This window comes from Bemisia tabaci, chromosome 10 (genome assembly GCF_918797505.1).
Source record: "Bemisia tabaci chromosome 10, PGI_BMITA_v3".
NCBI lineage: Eukaryota > Metazoa > Arthropoda > Insecta > Hemiptera > Aleyrodidae > Bemisia > Bemisia tabaci.
Genome location: NC_092802.1, coordinates 13,927,308 through 13,941,876, shown reverse-complemented (window position 1 = coordinate 13,941,876; position 14,569 = coordinate 13,927,308). Strand labels below are relative to the sequence as shown.

The 14,569-nt window shown below is 39.0% G+C and overlaps 1 protein-coding gene across 1 annotated transcript; it reads left to right on the top strand.

The window, feature by feature from the left end:
• The first annotated feature begins 1,670 nt into the window (after positions 1–1,670).
• LOC109044659 (uncharacterized) lies at positions 1,671–10,417 on the top strand. Its single transcript, XM_072305216.1, has 3 exons — positions 1,671–1,789; positions 5,365–5,475; positions 9,711–10,417. The coding sequence occupies exons 1-3, from the start codon at positions 1,724–1,726 to the stop codon at positions 9,897–9,899; spliced, it is 366 nt and encodes a 121-aa protein (XP_072161317.1). The 5' UTR covers positions 1,671–1,723; the 3' UTR covers positions 9,900–10,417.
• Positions 10,418–14,569: the final 4,152 nt, after the last annotated feature.

Genomic DNA, 14,569 nt, shown 5'->3' with positions numbered 1-14,569 from the left:
TTCTTCGCAATTTTGCGACCAATTCTTACCTCTAAAATAACCAAGTGGAAAATATGAAACCCCTACCTTCTCTTTCTTTTCCTCCCCCTTCAACCCCTCCCAACCTCTCCTACCCTCCTTCTCCATCTTTTTCCCTCCTCTCTATTCCTTTCCTATTTTCTTCCTTCTTCTTCTCCTTCCTCTTCTCCTTCTCCTTCTACTTCTCATTCTACTTCTCCTGCTCATTTTCCCTCATCGACTTGATTTTCTCCACAAGATGAATCACGCACGTCGCATAACCTCAAAAATTCCAACCCTGGTCTTCTAATTGGTAGGAGAACATCCCTATACCTGCCACAGTAACCTCACCGTTGAACCGCCGTTTATATATTCGGGAGGGGGGGGGGGTTGCTTTTTTGTGGATGACGATATGCCCGCTCCTCTGATATAAGGGCGTCCCTCAATTTCCACGTGAGCCCTGTGATATGTAACACTCTCTGATTTTAGGAGATCATGTGGATTGCATTTTGCAAAAAGGAACCACTAGCATTTTAATGATGCTAAGATTGTGCAACTTCATCTTTTGCACTAAAATTGCGGAAATCGTGAAAAACTATGAAATTTAAATGGTAATTTTTGTCTTAAATTTACAGTTTTTATCGAGTAAAATAGAAACTTTGAATGAATAATCGGGTTTTTCCTCCAAGACAAAAGAAGTTGCACAATCTTCGCAACATTGCAATGCTAGTGGTTCCTTTTTGCAAAATAAAATCCATGTGAAGGTAGAGATACGACCTCTCACGTCAGAGGATTGACGGATTCACCCTCTCAACGGCCCTGGCACTGAACGTCCCGAACTGGGGCTCAATCCCTGGTTAATAAGCTCAAAGTGGCGTCGCGACCTCCTCCTCCTCTTCCTCCTCCTCTTCCTCCTCCTCTTCCTCCTCCTCTTCCTCTTCCTCTTCCTCCTCTTCTTCTTCTTCCTCTTCCTCCTCTTCTTCCTCCTCCTCCTCCTCCTCCTCTTCCTCTTCCTCTTCCTCTCCCTCTTCTTCCTCCTCTTCCTCCTCCTCCTCTTCCTCCTCCTCCTTTTCCTTCTCCTCTTCTTCTTCCTCCTCTTCCACCTCCTCCTCCTCTGGGCTCCTGCCTCCTCTTGGCATAACACCATTCTTCTCGCTTTGAAAGGTACAGCCAAGTACTACGTTTTTACATTTTTTACATTTGTTTACCATTTTATCCAACTGAGGAAGGCTGAGTTTTCAGCCGAAATGTCTTGGTTATATTCGGGAAAATTAGCCTTGTTACCGGCTGTGTAAATTGTTATTTTATTATTGTATATTTTGTTGTGGGCTGCGGAGCATCAATCATATCTCATCCTCCTACTTCTCACCCCATCCAGGCGCGTTGACTGCCGTCTGAAAACTGAAAGTTGGTGGAAAATAGATGCGAAACAGAGTGTTTCGATTCATGAAAGCGGGAGCTCCGAGAGGGAGACAAGTTAATGAGTTGCGACGGTCAGGGAAGAGACTGACAGACAGACGGAGCGCCACTCTCTGCGGAGCGGCGAGGGGTCGGGTGCGGGGTGCGGGGCTGCGGGGTGCGGGGGTGGAAGAGAGAGGTGGTTAATGGGAGATATAAACGTAGATTTGATATTAGCCGCTTATTAAAGACCCAGAATCGGGTCAACGCGGATGCAAGGCAGGGAACCGCACGGGAAGTGCATGGAAAGCCCGAGTGCATTCGCGAGATGGGTCCCGTGTGTTTGTGCGTTGCAGTGCTCCTCGTCGTCGCCGCCGCAGCTTCCGCATCCCAGGTGAGTCACTTTCCCTCCCTCCGATTGGCGGAAATTCGGTTGCGGCAACCGGAGGTTTGATCACACGAACCGTAAGTTCGATTATGGGGTCCGGTCATGTGTTCCCTTTCATTTTAATATCCCGACCGAAGTATTCGAGTCATCGAGTAAGAGCGCTGGCTATATACTGCCATGCTAAGGAAGAACGCCTTATGAACATTCGGTAGTTGCCAAAGTTTCTCGGCTAGAACATGAAATACTTATTTTTTGAGTCCACTAGGAAGAAGCTTTTTCTCACTTCAAGTGAAAGCTCGATTCAACGAACCGGTTATTTCGGGTTTGATTTTGAAATCAAGCGAAAAACATGACCGAACCATTGCGATTTAACTTTCAGTTCGTGTCAGTGAATTTACACTTCATGAAAGCAAAATTTCTCCTCTTGCGATCAAACATTCACTTCGTTCAAGAGAAAGTTTCCCCACAGCTGATTTTTCTCCAATACTTCACGCGAGCAAAAATGACCCCGTGTAATATGAAAATTCACTCAAATTGTCGTTTCCCTGACGAGGGAACGTCACTCGATTCCAATGTTGCAAAATTCATTCAAACGGTTCTATTCTCACAAGAATGTACTTGTGTAATTTTTTACCACAATTTTCCTGATTTTTGCATGAGATCAGGTGAAAAATTAGTGACATTTCCGATTAGGAATGCCCAAGATTCTACAGTCGAAATGGCATTTGCAAGAGGACATTCAGCAACATTGAAATGTCGATACGTTCTTCCGTGTGGAAAACGACGGACTGAAGTGAGCGTTTGATTATGTGAAGAGAAATTCTACTCTCATATCGTAGAGAATTAAACACATGAGGTGAGAATTGATTTACACGAGGTGAAAAATCATCGTAACGAGGTGAAAATTTATGTACGCGAGCTAAAAATTCATTAATTTGGAGTGGAAGTTCATTCACACGAGGTGAAAGTTCTCTTCAATGAAAAGAAAGTTCGCTCACGTGGGATGACGTACGTTACGTTTGATGCCCCAAATAACTTCGTTGGGATATTAAAACTTTGGACAGAACACGTGGTAGCCGAGCTTTCGTAATGGAATTTAGGTTCGTGCAACTAAACGTCCGGTAGACGTAACCGAATTATCCCCAAGCCAAGATGATTCGATCGACCGCGTAGTGTAAAGTAAGTAAACGTTTTGCACGAGGAGAGAGTTTGCTCTAGTGGAGTGAAAAATCAGTGTATGGAGTAAATGCGAGTGGAAGTTCACTCACACTCTAGGTAAAAACTTTTTTCACATGAAGTGAAAGTCTACTCTCACGAGGTGAAATCTCCCTGTTTGATCACATGGGGTCAAATATCTCTCTTTTGGAGTTAAAGTTAACTCACACGAAGTGAAAGTTGACTTGAACCGAGTGAAAGTTCCTTTGCGTGAAGTGCAATATCTCTATCACGAAGTGACACACAAGGAGAAAGTTTCCTCTCATGAGGTGAAAGCTCAGGGAACAGTGCGAGTATATTCGTATACGTACGTACTTCCACATGTTCGTTATGTGCGTAGATCATGGATGGAGCTTTTAAGGCTCAAAAGGGCAGGCAACTTATGGACTCAAATTAGTAAGAGCGCTTCATTATTACAATTGTTACGATCCGCGGCGTTTGTAAAACACGTACATTTGACTTAGTATTTGCATACATGTTCTCATTTCTGCGGAAGAACGCCCATTTATGAACAATTCTGGCCATCTTAGTTTGATATTGGAAGTTTGATTTCGCAGCGACATTTTTTGTGTTAGAGGGTCGGCTACCCTTTTGGGCCCTCAGAGTTCCATATGTAGACAGCATGTCCGCACTCTATCTCTGTCGCACTCTATCTATAGATACTCTTTACGGCCGTGCTAAGGAAAAACGTCGTATTATCCTTCAAACGTCTCTATATTTCTTTTAATAATGACAAATTTAATGGGAAAAGTGTGATACTTTTCTTTACATTTTTCGGACAATCGTTTTTTGCAATTTAATCTAAAATATCTGAAAGTTTCAAAGAAATATATGTATAACTTTCCTCAAATGCATAACTTTCCCCTTCTATCGGTTCACTATAGATATATACGAAAAGATAGAAATCGGAAGGTTACGTTACATCTCTCGGCACTAAGTTAAGCTAAGAGCCGAGGATTCTATCTATATAATCAAATAATGCCTCATGAATGATGGAAACGTTGGTGCAAATAATCTGGAGCAGAACAAAATTTAGATGTCAAATTTTTTAAATAGTCACAGGCAGCTTCATGAACACTTTCAACATGGCAGGATAATTTGGTACAGTGCGGAACGAACCATTAGAAGAGGTCGGACATGAAATCTTTTACGAAAATTTCAAAGTTTTGCTATTTATTTCGTCACAAATTCAATTTCAAGAGGTGTCTCTGAAAGGGTAACTCACGAAAAAAACAATGGAACCACTCTTCATCTTTTTTGTTTAATATTTTTGAAAATAAAAGCTTTCAAAGTTTCTAGATTTTCGTCGCTCCTCTAACGCACGGGCGTATCTCAATTTTCACGTGAGCCCTATTCTCCATATAATTTCATGTTTTCTGGGCTCATGTGAGAATAGGGATACGCCCTTACGTCAGAGGAGGTTTTGTCCGACTTCTCCTATTGATGCATTTCACTATGTGCCGGACTGAGCGAAAATGATAAAGGCACTTCGAGCAACTATTCGTGCCTCAAAGCCGGTCTTATTGCCGTCGCAGTTATTGAAGGCGGACTAAAATGCAGAGGCGGCATGAATGTGCATGAGCTGAATAGATGATTCATGGCGCTCCTCGTAAATGTGTCGCCTTTCGGGTAAAGTGAACGTGAACTTCACACGAATAATATTTTCGAATATGGTTACCTCTGATAAGTTCTGCTCGTTTTGGAGATGATGATGTGAAGTAATCTTCCTTTTTCCAATTCGTGGCTATTGATTATTTTCCAGGTACTTCCATTAAACTTTTCGACACCCTAAAGAAATGCAGAAGTTCCAAGTGCATTTAAAGTTTATTTCTTAGTTGAGTTTCTTTTTCCTCAAATTTTTCTCCTTATCTCCTTTTTCCCCGGTCATTTTTAGTTACTAAATACTACTCTAAGACATCAATCCTTACTATTACTTGACACTTATTCGATGGTTCCTGGGCTTCTTCTTCTAATTTTAAATGATTTTACGTTCCTGTTTCATGCTGCAAATGTAAATGCTATTATTTTTCAGCCAAATGTCTCGCCTTTTTCTGCGTTCCGTCCAACATGTGTTTAAGAGCACTAGTTAAACGATTAATCTTGTAAACCATTTTGGCAACTTAATTTTTGCAAGCCATCTTTTAATATGATCTTGTAACACTTCTATTTGAGATGTTTTGTACTCTGTATTCAATAACATGTTGTTGATGTGCAAATGTTTGAATTTACTTAAGACACTAAATATTCTTAACATTACCGCGATGCTGGCCTCCGTCTACATTGTGTGAAGAACCTCCTTCGGGGAGATTTGAAAGATTCAGAATACATGGTTTCATTCACAAAACAACGTGTTTACTGTGTTACAGAATGCCCATTCAGAAAAAACAGCGTCAAATGAAGTCCCAGAAGATGATGGAGAGTCCCAGAAATTCACTTTCCATGAAAGTCAAATCTCAACGGCAACCAACGCTGAAAAGGTACGTCAAAATTAAAGAAGAGTCTTTTGCGTTTTTAAGCACTCGTAGTTTGTTTTAACATTATAGATATCATCAGGGCATTAAAAAGAAAAGAAAAATCATAATATTGTGTTACATTATAGAACGAGTGAGGGATCAAAACACAAATGATTACCGTCAAATGAGAGCGACACCCCCCCCCCCCCCCAACCAGCCGAAGATATACCCTCTGGTAATTCCGGCGTGTCTCGGGAAGTCATCTCCTAATTAATTACTTTACTTGCACACTTATTCTACTTCATTTATTAATTAACTATTTGTATTTTCCAATCTGCTATTTACTATAATACTATACCATATACTTAAGCTATATCTCCACTTAACATCTATTACTATAGTTATTACCATGTTGTTAAATACTTTCTGTTATCAATTTTGTTTAGAATAGAATAGAATAGAAATCACTTTATTCGTTAAAAATGCGCAAAAAGGCAAACAAACGGGTCAACTTAGATTAAACTTAATACTAACATTCAAAATTAGAAAAATGCATTATAGTTAAATTAGACAATTCTTCAAGTGAATTAGATTGAATATTAGATTGAAATTAGTTTGAATTAGTTTAAATAAATGACTTATCTTGACAAAAAAAAAAAAAAAAAATGAGAGCGACAGAAAACTGTCAAATGAAAGTCATAATGATTCCTAAAGAAGAAAAAATGAAAACCAACTGATACAAGTTAGAAACCATCGAAATTTCTCCGTAAAAATTGTAACTATTATTTTTGTCACAATGGTTACGTACATGCCGAGAAAAAGTTTCCAGTAAATGATTACCGAAGACGCAGGGGCGGATCCAGAAGTTTTGCAACACTGCCTTTTCTTCATCCTCCATTTAAAAGTGTGTTGAACAATCGATTCTCATTGGGGCACCTGACATTTCCCAGAATCAATACATTTCCGCAGGTTTAAATGGTAAAAAGTAGTTTTCCCACTTCCTGGATCCGCCAATGCCCAAATGAGAATTCTCTTCGAATCGTCAACAGTAAATTTCTTCAAACACTGGAAAAAAAGTAGCTTGGATCTTGAGTCCAGACTCTTAAAAACATTGACAAGAAAAAATACTCTTGATTCAATCAGACTTTTTGCTTGAATCAATGAGAAATCCGCTTAAATCAAGAAGCTTCGCTCTTCAATTCAAGAAAAAGTTGGATTGAATCATAAGATTATTTTTTCTTGTCGATGTTATTAAGAGTCTGGACTCTAGATCCAAAGTGACTTTTTTTCCAGTGAAGGGACAAGACGGCTATTTGAAATAACAGAAATACCGTTAATACAGGAATATTTTCTGTTTTCTTAACGAGAACTCCCGTCCAAAAATTATTAATTGGAATTTCTATGGATGAAACAAGAAAGTTTTCTTTAGGTACCATGTTACAACCTTTGAAAGGTTGTCAAAACCTGCAGATTTCTTTAGAAACTAAAGTTTTCCTCTCATTTATCAAAATTGGCCATGTACTTAATATATTTGACAAAGTCCGACTGATTCCAGGGATTTTTGAAAGTTCTGTGATGACCTGCCTATTCCTTAGGGCAAATTTTACAAGAAATAATATTGTTTGCGAATTATTTTTAGTTATTCACGTACAACTTTACATATTTTTCAGTTAAAAATGTTTTCGTCCAGAGAATTTTTTCTTGTAAAGTCAGTCTTTAGATGTCTGACACGATATGTTTTTTTCTAATTTTTTGGAGCAGCTAAATTTTGAGAGAAAAATGAAAATAATTTTTATCAAAAGTCTCGTGGAATCTCGTGGAATGGTCCGTACTTACTCGCATGATATTTATAGCATGAGTTTGGTTTTTTAAATCTCTTAAATAAACATTAGAAAAAAAGAAAATTGACAACGTTGACATGCAATAAGTTGGGTATTTTTGGTTTTTCTCTTTTCTTGGCATGATGAAGAGTCCGTGTCTGTCTACAGGTAAGTGCATCTCTCACTCACGCGTGGACGACGTAACGTTTCACTTACCGTCAACAAGCCTTGACTCAAAAAAGTTTGTTTTTCTTCTGATGCATTGAGTTATTAACGGAGATGCACTTGCGCACAATAATTCAGACGGAAAATAAAACCTGATACGCACGCGGCAAAAAAAAGGCGCATCTCTAGATCAAGCCACCTCATTAATTATCACCAAATATCTCCCGTTAAAAATTATAAAAACCAAAAATTGACAAAAATGTATCTCACATGCATTGTGCACAAAATACGAGTACAGCAATACTTTTTTCTAGGCATCTATAGTGCAAGTGAGTTAAAGAGGCACTTTTTTTTTTATTATAATTTTCATGTGACTACGTATACGCGTACAAAGGTGATATATACCCCGTTCCTATGGTTTTTCATGATTAAACTATTTATTCATATATTCATCGGTTCATTCTTTCACCATTCCCCGATTGCTCAGTAGCAATTATGCCACTTTTGGATGAAACCATTCACATCATAAAACTTAACTTTAACCGCACTGTCATTCTTTAATGAAAACTTGTGAAAGAATGAATGAAAAAGTCAAAAGTGGATTTGGTACAACGTTCTGTCTTTGGGTCCATGTCAAGCTCTATGCAAGTGGTTCGATGCGCCTTCAATTAAGTGTGATACCACTCAACATCGGGACCGATCGATGTGATGCTTCTGTTCATTCTGTCAATTTAAGGCGCCGCTTCTCTAGAAACTTAGAAGATTTTGACTCTCACATCAAGCGTATAATATCATCTTAAAGACGAATTTGTAATCGCTTTAGAAATGATACCAACCTCCGTCATAACAAATCGACATGTTTCCGATGGAGGTCCAGTTTTAACTTCGGATCTTCTCTGTTGAGCGTTCTTGCCATTACCACAATCTTGGTTCATCGGTGATATCATCTATTATTTGAAAACACTGAAAAAGACTATTCGATCCCATATCATTCGAGAGGTTTGGAGAGCACGGGGCATAGGTAAAGTTTTTGAAAAAAATGAGATACTAATGATTTCAAGTAAAACTAGTTTTAATGCATATTCTGTGATAAATTTGCTCCCAAATTCCAATTTTTAAGTATCAAACAGTCGGTTTGAACTTTTTTCTGTCATAAAGAACAATGTACTTGCGATACTTCAAACACCTATCTCTCAAAATATCGAAAAATGCACTTATGCGCCTCCTTCAAGCCCCTCATTTGCGTTTGAGCATGTAAAAATCATTAATATTCTTTAAAAAATTGAAACAAGTTCGGTTGTGGAAATTTCCTCTATTATAATGAGGAGAGAATTCCTCTCTTGATAATACAGCGCACACCAATTGATGTTCTCTGCAGGCCCGCCACATCCCATCTCGGGCCCTGGTACCAGTTTTCTGGCCCGGGCCCCTAGCTCAGAAGGGGGTCCGGGGGGCCTCCCCTGGGAAATTTTTGAAATTTAATTCTATTTGAACGCATGTTGAAGCTCTTATGATGGAGATTTTCCATCAATTTCTGCAGAATAATTACGCCTTTTTTTACTTTCAGCACCAAATACTTTCGAATTGTTGCATTCAAAACATCTATAAATTTTTTTTTTTTGGGGGGGGGGCAGATGATACTTTTCAATTCTAGGGGGAGCCGGGCCCCCCTGGACTCCCCTTTCGTGCGTCTATGGCAAGGTAGTTGAGCCATTGAAGTCGAGGATGCCCAGACAGGAGCCTCTTAGCATCCGACAACGGAAGAAAATGAAACGCAGTTACTAAAAATATCATTCTACATATACTCAAAATCTTGAAAATAGATAGAAATCTCTAAAAAAGTAAGAAAAACTTTAAAGTGCCCTGGCGTGTTTTTGAAACTTTATTCACCTTTTGCGGAATTTTTAGAGTAATTTTTTCACTTTTCCCTACGAGACAAGGGTTACACATGAATTCGTAGTGGTTTGTCACCTGCGTCACGGGCCCCTCCAGGGCCCGGGCATTGGTACCAAGGACCCAGTATCCCCCCCTTTGTGGCAGGCCTGGTTCTCTGCCTGAATTCTCAAAAATATGAATTGAACCAAAAATGTTAGAGTTTAATTGCGTCAGGAAGTTTAACGTTTCGAAAAATTCGTGGCTTTCTATTTACACAATCATAATATATAATTAATATGCTTTCGTTATAATTGAATCGCATCCCCTCATGTTTGATTTTCGAAAACCGATTACATGCCTTATTTCTGCCTTATTATCCCTAAAATGCCTTTTTTTCAGGAAGTTGTGGCGTACAAGAATACTGAAGAGCTTACTTGCTACATTGAAAAAATTCAAGAGCACCGTGCGCAAAGGGTGAATGATGCTACGCTTTTTGCCTCCACGTTGCAAATTTCTCAAAAAAAGGTAAATCCATCTTCAAAGATAAAGCTTACTTCACTCTTCTGGGGGCAAAAGTTTTGTGAATGAGTTTTTCCGTAATTACTAGACACCGGGTCAGTAAATAGGACATGAGTTCAAGTTTTTCGATTTTAAGCAGTGAAGATAAAATTCTATAGATAGTATTCGATAGTCGTTAGATGTATCGTTTGGTTCGAAATAATAGAACATAACCTTATACAAGAATTTTTGGATTTCGGCTGGGAAAGCTGAAAATGAGAAAATTCCTAACAATTATACTTTTCATAGCCATTTTGTATTCATAAGAATCAAAAATCTATCACAAAAAACCCGTTCCTTCAGATTACTCACTTGACTTTTGAGGCTACGTTTCCACGTTGAACCAATCGATATCGATTCAGTCTTACTTGCTTGATGTATCGAATACGATTTATAGAACTAAAGCGTGGGTTTGCTTAAGAAAATAGCTTCCTTTTCGGACTTACTGATCCCCGAAAATCAAAAATTCTAGAACGCGGATGTAAACAAAATTGACGTCAATGGACAAAACTAGCGTCAATGATCAACTACGAGTGATATTGATGGTTATAGTCTATACGTTGAACCAATCGATATCGATTCAGTCTTACCTGTTTGATGTATCGAATACAATCTATGGAACTAAAGAGTGGGTTTGCTTAAGAAAATAGCTTCCTTTCGAACTTATTGATCCCCGAAAATCAAACATTCTAGAACGTGGATGTAAACAAAATATGACGTCAATGGACAAAAATAACGCCAGTAATCAACTACGAGTGATTTTAATGGTTAAAGTCGTTGAAACAGCCAAAAACCAAAAGAGTAAAACAAAAATGAGGTGATAAAATGTAGCATACTTTATGGGTTGACAACAACGGTACCCATACGGGTAAACAACATGTCACAAATATCACTTTTGATCACATTCCACGTGCGTTTTAGAGAGAATCCGTGCAAAATCGCACGGCCGTCCGTGGAATCTAGCGCCCAAATAGTGCCTCCGCTGAGTGTTTCAGCCCCCCGCAGAGTTTTAATTTTTGAATTTTTCAAAATTAAGCTTTGCACGCACTCGGATACGCATAATGAAAACACCACCGAGCTCTCTGCTGAAAAATAGAGAGAAACTCCGCATTCGAATATTAATACGCTTGCGTGCGTGTTCGATGAAATAATGTGTCGGACGTCACACTTTTAATCCTGAATCCTCGGGTTTGAGCGAATTTCTGGGATACTTTCTCTCCAATTCGCTCATCAATCGAAAATTCATGCCGTTAGCGTAAAAGGCCCTCGTTTTACACAGGTTGCGGTACTGGGGTTAAAGCGCGAGCATTCTTCATGCATGCAGGCTCTTTTTTGTAAGTGGTAGATACACGTATCGACGGTGTAAGTCGGCAATCACATAACTCGGTTTGCGACGTCGCAGACTCCCTGTCATACTTTATTTTTTAAACGGAAAACTACTCAACGGCAATTCTCTAAAACTGCCGTGATTTTTCTTCTCCGTGCAAGGAAAATTCTGCAAAAACTTCAAGGAATGATGTCAATTTGTACTCCTTTAAAAAAATAACATAGAGGCGGAGATTTTCAGGCACCGCAAACGAGTTATGTGATTGCCGACTTACACCGTCGAATGTTTTCTACACCGCTAAAATAGGGGCGCATGTCTGTTTCTAAAAATTGCACTTATGTCTGATGTACCTCAGCAAAAAACAAATGGATTTGAACTGACGTGGAAAATGCTCCGCCACACTAGACTGCCGTGCCAAGGAGGAACGCCGTATGAACATTCGAGGGTTGCCAAATTCTCCTTGATAAAACATGTATTTTTGACGACATTCATGCATATTTATCCTCGGAATTTTCAGATATTTTTGATTAAATTGCGCACAAAATTGTCTGAAAATCTTGGAAAATAATGTTCACAATTTTCCCAGTAGATTCGGTTTTATCGGAGGAAACTTGGCAACGTTTAAAGGCTCATACGGCGTTCTCCCTTGGCATGGCAGTAGAGCAGAGCGTCGTAGCAGCAATTAAGCGTTCTTTTGCCGACATTTTTTCGATAAAATATTTATTTTAGGAATAGTCATGAAAATTTTCACTTGAAATTTTCATATGTACTTTAATAAATTGCGAGAAAAATTCTCTGAAAAATTCAAAGAGAAAACATTCTAATTTAAATTGAATAATATCCAAATAAAGAGGTTGTTCCATCTACCATTGAAACTGGGCCCAGAATGAAATCTCCTCATCTTTTCAGGTATCAAAGGGCATGGTCAGGGACACCCAAAAATGGTTGAATTTTTTCCAAATTCCCCCCTGGGGAGGGGGGGCGGGGGGTTATATGAAAAACGGTTTTTTGGCTCTAACTTTTGAACGGTTTGAGATATTGATTTGAACCTTTTTTTAAATGAAAGGTCGTTTAAAGAGCTTTCTTTTGGTATATTATGTTTAATAGTTAGCTCAATTTTTGACCAATTTATGGCCTGTCAAAAATTTTCCATGAGTCCAAAAATCAGATTTCTGTAGTTTAGAGCAGCGACGATCGCATGCAGATGAACAAAAAACTGTTCAACTTATAGCCCTCTCTCTGACGGTTAAAATGAGCCCAAGATCATCTTGGGGAAACGATTTGTCTCCGAGTTATGCTTCTTCAAAGTTGGCGCGGCGGGGTCCGCTTCCGCGGGGCAGCGCTCCGGAGTACGATAGTTCACTCCCACCCCCCTCCCGTCATGCCACGCGACGCAAACCGAGGAAGACTACCTTTAATGATCATTTGAACAGATAAATGCACACAATATACGCTATTATGTTGTACAAGTATTATTAAAATTATATTGAAAACGCTCTATAAAATGAGAAGCAATATACCTGGATCCGGCAATTTGTTTGACGACTATCGCATAGTGTCCGCGATACATAATTTATATTTTCAACGCCTGCAAAGTGATGGTGACGACGCAAAAATTGCCATTCAAATGCTCCAAAAATTAAATGAGCCGAATATTGTGCAACAAATTGTTGAGGACGAGAAATGGCTCCGAAAAAAAGTAGTTTTTGAAAACCTGACGACAGATCATTTTAAACAATTAGAACAGTGGAGGAGCGAAGATCTTGACACCCTCTCGGGAAGTTATCAAATTGGACTTGCAGCAAGTTATATTGCAGACCATTTTGCTAATGGAAAATATTGCTTTCAAGTGACGAAGGATAACTTTTTGCCAGATTTTCAAAAATATGATATTTCCGTAAATTCGCCTCTTTTTCTTCGATCGCGGATCCTATCGAGGCATAAATCAAAAAAAGAATATCATATATTTATATTAATCGACACCAGTAAAAAATCCAGCGAGGCCATTAAAGCAAGTTACTGCACATGTAAGAACGGTGCGCGTACCATCAATCCTTGTGCTCATGTCGTAACTATACTGTGGTATTTGTTTTACGGGCGCTATCACAAAAAACCAGCGCCTTCAGCCTTTTTGAACGAGTGCTTCCCTCTCAGAAAAGTCGATTTTGGCTTTTCAGACGACGAAGATGAGGATGAAAATGCGGATCACACTGCCGATGATCCTATGGATTGCGGTGATGATAAATTCGGTGAGATTTCACTCTTCTATTTATTATATTAATATAATTTTAATAATACTTGTACAACATAATAGCGTATATTGTGTGCATTTATCTGTTCAAATGATCATTAAAGGTAGTCTTCCTCGGTTTGCGTCGCGTGGCATGACGGGAGGGGGGTGGGAGTGAACTATCGTACTCCGGAGCGCTGCCCCGCGGAAGCGGACCCCGCCGCGCCAACTTTGAAGAAGCATAACTCGGAGACAAATCGTTTCCCCAAGATGATCTTGGGCTCATTTTAACCGTCAGAGAGAGGGCTATAAGTTGAACAGTTTTTTGTTCATCTGCATGCGATCGTCGCTGCTCTAAACTACAGAAATCTGATTTTTGGACTCATGGAAAATTTTTGACAGGCCATAAATTGGTCAAAAATTGAGCTAACTATTAAACATAATATACCAAAAGAAAGCTCTTTAAACGACCTTTCATTTAAAAAAGAGTTCAAATCAATATCTCAAACCGTTCAAAAGTTAGAGCCAAAAAACCGTTTTTCATATAACCCCCCGCCCCCCCTCCCCAGGGGGGAATTTGGAAAAAATTCAACCATTTTTGGGTGTCCCTGACCATGCCCTTTGATACCTGAAAAGATGAGGAGATTTCATTCTGGGCCCAGTTTCAATGGTAGATGGAACAACCTCTTTGGCTATATCCGGTTGTTTTTATAACGTTCGTTTTTTAGCAGCAGCATTTTTCCTTGCTAAAGAAGAACGCCAGATGTTACGAAATCTCCTCTGATAATGAACCAATTTTCTGGAAAAATCTTGAAATACTTTTCCTTCCAATTCTGTAGAGAATTTTTTCTTTTAATTTCGGTGTAAAGAACCGGTAAATTTTAACGCATGAGATATTTAATACTTTTCTCGTAAATTAATATGTACCGGCAACATTTGGTAACATCCATAGGCGGTTCTACGGGGGTGCCAGTGGGTGCCGGGCACCCCCAAGCAAAAATTAAGTACAATTATCGGAACTGTGAAATTACTGCTTTTAAAGATTCTGTATTCGCTGACATGGAGAAAAAATCCCAGCAATTAATTGAAAATGTTTTGAACAGAATGAATATTGATAGCCGTGTTTTACACAAATTCTACTGT